Here is a 7344-nt window from a genome sequence, read left to right as displayed (position 1 = left end):
CAAGGAAAACAAGATCAAAATTAAAAACATGTAAATAAAAAACTCAAATTGGAAAAGGCCAACAATTGCAAAACCAGAATCGACAATCTAACGAGCCACTCAAGGAGAGGACATAGTAGAGCTCAACTATACAATAACATACGGGAGCGATAATTGCCGGGCATAGCAGCACAGTCCCAGATGCTATGTCACGGAATTAAATCACCGTCTTCAGCAATTAATCATAACACTCATATCATACTCAGGTTCAACAAAACAAAACCCTCACAAATGATAACATAATTTGCAAACAAAAAAATAAAAAAACCAAAACAAAACAAGACCACCATCACGGACAAGGGAAGACCAAAAAATGATGGTCCTCAAAAAGCAAACATTTATCTTGTCTTAAAATAGAGGAAACAATCTCATCACGAAGAACGATCAACAAAAAAAATCGTTGAAAAAAATTCCAATCGATGATGAAGACCTCTCCCAATTATGGATTTATGCACCCTTCAATGCTACTTTCTCTTATTTCCTTTTATATAACTAATTATGTTAATTTCTAGAGTTAACTAAGCGACATGTTTCATTTTCTAATTTTTTTCATATTCAACTTTTATTTTGGACATAAAAGACTAACTGACATAAAAAATTAATTTTATTTTTAAAATGATAAAATTATGAAATTTATTTTTGAATTATCGTTAAAAAATAAAAAATAATGTTATACAATATTTTAATAGTAATTTAAAAATAAATTTAATTAGATAAATAAACAGCATAGTTTAAGAGTAAAGTAACCTCCTTTTCTTTGGAAAAAAAGGCATTAAAAAATAGAGCGAGTTAAAATTGCAAAAGAGCTAGTGAAGGGAAAATCAACGACACCTTTTCCTGGTTACTTGTAACACTAGTTATTTGGGCCCACCAAGTTCCATTGCAAGTCCAGAACATTCTAGAGTATCCAATGACGAATAGTTTTTTACAGTATTTGATCTCAACGAGGGGATGACTCGATTGAGAGCTTTTTTTCATTTCATGCAGAGTTGAAGAAAATTTTATAAAATAACGTGGGATCCGAAAATATTTTCGGATCCCCGTGGTCAGACCAGCGTGTTCGGCAGTCATACTGCCGAACACGCGAGTTCGACACCCACGGTGTCGAACTCAGCAAAGTTCGACACCATGGGTGTCAAACTCAGGAAGTTCGACACCAAGGGTGTCGAACTCCGCTTGTTCGACACCGTGGGTGTCGAACAAGAGAATTTGGCTGCCACGGGAGCAGAAGCTGCTCCCGTGGCAGCCTGCGTGGCGTGTTCGGCACCCAAGGTGCCGAACACGCACAGAAATTTAAGCTTCGTCAGGGAATCCCTGACGAAGCTTGACTAAGGACAGGGTTCGGCACTATCAGTGCCGAACCCTGTCCTTAGTCACGCGCCCTGCATGCATGCAGGTCCGTGAAGCGGTCCTCTTAAATTTGAATTAAAGCCTCCCACTGCGAACTTATTGCTGGCCATTTTTTATATAGTTTTTTAAATATATGTAGAATATTGTAGTGTTAGATTAAATATTGTTATTTAGTGAATAATTGGTGTTTGAATATTGTTTATTATTTTACATAATTAGATATGGAGGAAAGACGCAATCGCCGTGACCGTCGTAATTACATTTTACCGGGTCCCAACGATCCATCATTGCTATATGCCCAAGCCGATCATCGGTCTGAGGCTATATGGCAACAAAGTATGGATGTTGGGGCAATTGCTTGTAGAAGGACGGGAACAATTCTACATCTGGAAGACATTCCAGATCAAATAAGACCTTACCTGCGACGAACTGGATTTTATGGGGTTATACGGTTAGGTTTTTTTGCACTAGACTGGCATCTAATTAGTGCATTGGTTGAGCGGTGGCGACCAGAGACTCATACGTTTATGTTTCCCGAAGGGGAAATGACCATTACCCTTCAGGATGTAGGGCTAATAACCGGGTTGCCGGTCAATGGTGCAGCTGTTACTGGGCGATCACGCCACCATTGGCCATCATTGTGTGAGGCACTATTAGGTGTCGTTCCACCTAATAGTGCCATAAGGGGTTGTTATCTGAAGATGGTATGGCTAGCTGAGGAGTTCGGTCAGCTTCCAGATGACTACGACGAGGTAGTTGTGCAGAGGTTCGCACGCGCATACTTAATGAGGGTCATTGGATCTCTTTTCAGTGATACATCTGCTTCGCGTGTTAACCTGATGTTTTTACCTCTGCTAGCCGACCTGGAGGAAGCCGGCAATTATAGCTGGGGAGCTGCATGTCTGGCTTGGCTGTACAGACAGTTATGTAAGGCGACTAATCCAGAAGTTATGCAGATGGCCGGTCCATTATTCATATTGCAGATATGGGCATGGGACCGTATCACAGCTGTATCGCCTACACTGTCTGTACGAGTACCACATCACGATGCTCCACTAGGCAGCAGGTATGTGTTATTATATCATTGTTATAATTTTTATTAAATATGTAAAGGAATATCCGCTAATATTATATGTTGTGCAGGTGGAGTAATGCGAGGCAGATAACAGAGGTTGTCACCCATGTACTCGTGGAGCTGCGTTACCAGCTTGATCGGTTATTACCTGAGCAGGTAATTCAGAAAAATGAATATGTAATTTTTTTGCAAGCTATCTTTATGTTTATTTATAACATTTTAATGTTCATTTCAGGTAATATGGGAGCCATACACCGATGCCCTTATTGAGTCGTTACCCGAATACTGCCGACAAGGACGACAAATTTGGAGAGCTGTAGTGCCACTGGTCTGCTTCCACATTATAGAGTGGCATCAGCCTGATCGGGTCATGCGACAGTTTGGTATGCAGCAGCACATTCCTGCTGAACCTCAACAGTCTGCTGCACTCCATGATGTCGATTTGCGTAAGAGCGACACAGATTGGGCTGAGGTGCATTCCCATTGGATTGCGCGCTGGAACACCCGAGAAAGACGAATAGTAACTGCCCCGCCAGCAACGGAACCACTCCATTTTCATTCGGAGTACATGGAGTGGTATCGTAGGGTGTCCAGACGCTGGATCTCGGTTAAAGGAGCGGCTATGGGATCGGGGGTAAAAAATTTATGTTGTTTTAAGTCATTTTCAATAATAACTTGATATTATATGCAACATAATTGATTACTTGTACTACAGGAGGATGGTGTAGAGCGTATGCAGGCTATTGCGACAAATCCGACTACGGGGAGCATGACGTCCATTTGCGACCTCCTTCAATCAGTTTCATTATGTATGATGGAGGAGAGGCGGCAAACACAATTCCCAGCTCCACAGCCAGCACCGCCTCGACCTCACATCACGTCTGATCCAGATGACCCACCCATTCCTCAGCGCTCATCCAGAGCACGTGGTCATGCTAGGGGCCGTCAACGGGAGCATGCTCCAGCATCAGAACGTGATAGCGACGTGCATCCAGTACCTCCCCCGATACAGTATCACCAGTCTCAAGAGGAATACGGATATGCTCCAGGTTCCTCGCACGTTCCACCCAGTTCTTCTCAGGTACCTTTGCTTTGTTGATCCAAAAATGTGGTCCTCCGCGTATCAAAGTAATGGACACACTGGAAAAATATTTTTTCAACCATTGCCGTTATTGGCAAAGCCCGAAATCCTTTCATCATGCCATTGAGTGATTCTGCCATGTTCGTTGTCATAACGCCATACCTCTGTCCACCATCGTGGGATCTCGTCCATTTATCTAAATTTATCTTAATCGCCCAATCGTATGATTCTGGGTGCACCTCCCGAATGTTGGTCATTGCCTCATAAAACTTTATTTTCTGATTTTCATTTGCTGATGCAAATCACAAGTAATTAAAAAAAAATTAGCATGAGTCACAAGTGACATTAAATTTAAAATAATAAGTAAACTTAGTATTAAAACATACCTGCCCTGCGCAACGCTTCCTTTATTGCTGCATTTTTGAATGTCTTATTATAATTGCTCAGGACATGTCTGATGCAGTAACGATGATGACCAGCTGGAGGTTGCCACCAATCTTTCTGCATTGACTTAAGAATTCCAGCATGGCGATCTGAAATTACACACAAATCTTCTCGAGTGGTCACAAATATCCTTAAGCAATCTAGAAACCATGACCAATTGTCACCGTCCTCCTTATCAACAATGGCAAAAGCTAATGGAAATAGTTGATTATTTCCATCAAGTGCGGTTGCACACAGTATACACCCGGTGTATTTTCCGTACAAGAATGTGCCATCTATTGAGATAACAGGTCGGCAATGTTTAAATCCCTCGATCGATTGCTTAAAAGCCCAAAACATACGATCAAATATACGACACATCGGATTTAATCGTTCATTAATCCAATGTGGATTATCTTCAATCATGTATACTGTTTCTGGATTGAAATGATGAAGAGCAGTCATGAATCTACGCAAACGATTGTATGATTCATCCCAACCCCCATAAAGCCTTGCGATTGCCTTCTGCTTAGCTTTCCATGTTTTCTTATAAGAAGGCTCATACCCATATTTATCCCGCACTTCAGCTTGTAGTGCAGCAATTTTTATATCCGGCTGTTGTTCAACTAATGCAAATATGAACGAACAAATGAAATTCTCATCCAATTGGCTGTGGTTTTTTGTCAACTGAGGATTTGTACATGTGTGCGGTCCACTGTATCTCGTGATTTTCCATACATCATCTCCTTCTTTCTTGGATGCTCGAAGCCTCCATGCACATCCACTGTCTTTGTCTTTACACTGTATAGAATACGTCTTAGATCTTGTGTCATGATAACAAAATTGATGATGATGTCTTAGATGATATTCTTTTGCAGCCGCCGCCACTGCGTCTCTCGATGAAAATATCATCCCAACTGAAAACTCTTTAGATGGATCCCAAAAGTAACGACCTTCTGGCTTATCATAAGGATCCACCCTCAGCAAATCAAAGTCTATTTCTGCGTATGGGGGAGGATGAACAACAGGCACAATGGGATTAGAAAATTGTGTGTTGTAATATCGAGACTCACTCCCAATATCCTCCTGACAATTATCATCCTCATCATCCTCAGTAGACATCCATGAATCATCGTCCTCCTCATCCTCGTCCTCATCCTCGTACTCGTTCTCATTCTCCACTGTATCAGAAATATTAATTGACGGCCCTGCAAAACTATCAGATAAAGCGTAATCATCAACAATATTTTGCTCTTCACATGGTTCATCATTTGATTCAACAGCAGTTCCAGATGGACCAATATCATCATCCTTATTTGTAGTATCAACACTACGAAGTATCTTAACATATATTTCTATACCTGGTATGCCACCAATTTGGTACAAGTAATTAAACATATTTGATAAATCATCTTCACCCCATATCTCCATACACTCAAATTGTAAGGATCCATCCACAATTGTAGGCTTCCTAAAACTAATAGTCTCAATAAATTCATTATTATCGGATAATCCAATTGCACGAGCTATTTTACCAACCAATTGATTAAAACTTATCCGTTTACCCATTGGGATAATCTTTGAAAAACCTCCTTCATAATCATAACCATTGCAATTATTTATAATATTACCATCCCAATGAATATTTGCATATGCAGGAATTGCCATTTATCTGAAAAAAAATAATAATAAATTACTTAAAGGATAAAATAAAATTAAATAAAATTAAGGTACTCATGAAAATTAAAATTAAAAATTATAACATAAATTTCTGATGTGGAAGATCAACCTGAGTTGCAACCACAGAACATACTTAGAATAAATTAAAATTTACTTTTTTTAAGTTTATTTCAAACTTACCTGTGTTTCTTCTTTTGTAATTGAATCGATAACAGTAGAAATAAAAATTTTGTGAAATTTGTTGAGGGGAAAAAATAATTTAGAGAAAGAAATTTTTTGAGATACAATGGAGTGATTTGTTGTGAGTTATAGAGTAAATCATGGAAGTATTTATAGGCGAGGGAGCAGTTCTAGTTCGACACTACCACTGCCGAACAAGAGCACGGACTGAATAAATTCACGTTAGCACAGTAACCTACATGATGTAGGTTACTGTACTAATGTGAATGCACATTCACTGCATTCACATTAGCACTGCCATGTGCATGCATTACACATGGCTTTTAAACAAAATTTAAAATTATAAAAATTTATTTACTAAATATTTTAAAAAATTATAATATACTATTTTTAAATAAAAATTACATTTTATTATTTTTAATTTTATATTTATATTTATTTTAAATATATTAAATTTTATTTTATATAATAATTTTTTTTTAATTTTTATAAAAAATATATATATAATTAATATTTTTGTAATAAATTAATTTTTTATATATAATTTAAATTTAAAATATATAAATTTAAATTAATTTATATATTAATATCAATACATTTAATTTAATTTAATTTATTTTAACTTTTTATTAATTTTTATAATTTTTAAATTTTTTTTTTAAATTATGCTGCCGAACAAATATTTCTTGACGTGCATGCATGGCCAGCAACAAGTTCGCAGTGGGAGGCTTTAATTCAAATTTAAGAGGACCGCTTCACGGACCTGCATGCATGCAAGGCGCGTGACTAAGGACAGGGTTCGGCACTGATAGTGCCGAACCCTGTCCTTAGTCAAGCTTCGTCAAGGATTCCCTGACGAAGCTTAAATTTCTGTGCGTGTTCGGCACCTTGGATGCCGAACACGCCACGCAGGCTGCCACGAGAGCAGAAGCTGCTCCCGTGGCAGCCAAATTCTCTTGTTCGACACCGTGGGTGTCGAACAAGCGGAGTTCGACACCCTTGGTGTCGAACTTCCTGAGTTCGACACCCATGGTGTCGAACTTTGCTGAGTTCGACACCGTGGGTGTCGAACTCGCGTGTTCGGCAGTATGACTGCCGAACACGCTGGTCTGACCACGGGAATCCGAAAATATTTTCGGATCCCACGTTATTTTATAAAATTTTCTTCAACTCTGCATGAAATCAAAAAAAGCTCCTCGATTGAATGATGTCATTTGACCATACTTTGAGAAGCTAATTAAAATACAGGAAGACATGTGGGAAAGAAAAGTCTTTGCTTAAATAAAACTATAGATTTTAAGATCCACATATTTTTATTTGTATCCATGGAGCTGCTTATTTTAAATTATCATAAAATTAATATTTTTAACTTTATGAATATTATTATTTAGGCGTATTGATGTAAAAAATCATCATTTCTAAGGCTATGGGCAATTAATGAAATTTCTAATATTTAAAATTCATGAATGTCATTATATTTAGAAGTGAGCAATATTTAGTTTAAATTGAAAAAATC

At 38.1% G+C, this 7344-nt stretch overlaps 2 protein-coding genes across 2 annotated transcripts; one reads left to right on the top strand and one right to left on the bottom strand.

Moving 5' to 3' along the window:
- Positions 1-1530: 1530 nt before the first annotated feature.
- Positions 1531-3563, top strand: LOC122724421 (serine/threonine-protein phosphatase 7 long form homolog). The gene is made up of 4 exons (XM_043959369.1): positions 1531-2455; positions 2533-2620; positions 2700-3098; positions 3180-3563. The coding sequence occupies exons 1-4, from the start codon at positions 1611-1613 to the stop codon at positions 3561-3563; spliced, it is 1716 nt and encodes a 571-aa protein (XP_043815304.1). The 5' UTR covers positions 1531-1610.
- Positions 3564-3587: 24 nt separating this feature from the next.
- On the bottom strand, positions 3588-5894 carry LOC122724420. The gene is made up of 4 exons (XM_043959368.1): positions 5829-5894; positions 3932-5640; positions 3667-3837; positions 3588-3604 (listed from the first exon to the last, which is right to left on the bottom strand). The coding sequence occupies exons 2-4, from the start codon at positions 5634-5636 to the stop codon at positions 3588-3590; spliced, it is 1893 nt and encodes a 630-aa protein (XP_043815303.1). The 5' UTR covers positions 5637-5640; positions 5829-5894.
- Positions 5895-7344: the final 1450 nt, after the last annotated feature.

Source organism: Manihot esculenta, chromosome 8 (genome assembly GCF_001659605.2).
Source record: "Manihot esculenta cultivar AM560-2 chromosome 8, M.esculenta_v8, whole genome shotgun sequence".
In the NCBI taxonomy this organism is placed as follows: domain Eukaryota; kingdom Viridiplantae; phylum Streptophyta; class Magnoliopsida; order Malpighiales; family Euphorbiaceae; genus Manihot; species Manihot esculenta.
This window is presented reverse-complemented; position numbering and strand designations above follow the sequence as displayed.

Excerpts from the sequence above, each read along its gene's own strand:
- LOC122724421 (XM_043959369.1), top strand. The coding sequence starts at position 1,611 with ATGGAGGAAAGACGCAATCGCCGTGACCGTCGTAATTACATTTTACCG. Across the intron at positions 2,456-2,532 it reads GATGCTCCACTAGGCAGCAG|GTGGAGTAATGCGAGGCAGA; the intron begins GTATGTGTTATT and ends TATGTTGTGCAG. Across the intron at positions 3,099-3,179 it reads GAGCGGCTATGGGATCGGGG|GAGGATGGTGTAGAGCGTAT; the intron begins GTAAAAAATTTA and ends CTTGTACTACAG.
- LOC122724420 (XM_043959368.1), bottom strand. The coding sequence starts at position 5,636 with ATGGCAATTCCTGCATATGCAAATATTCATTGGGATGGTAATATTATA. Across the intron at positions 3,838-3,931 it reads GGAAGCGTTGCGCAGGGCAG|CAAATGAAAATCAGAAAATA; the intron begins GTATGTTTTAAT and ends GATTTGCATCAG.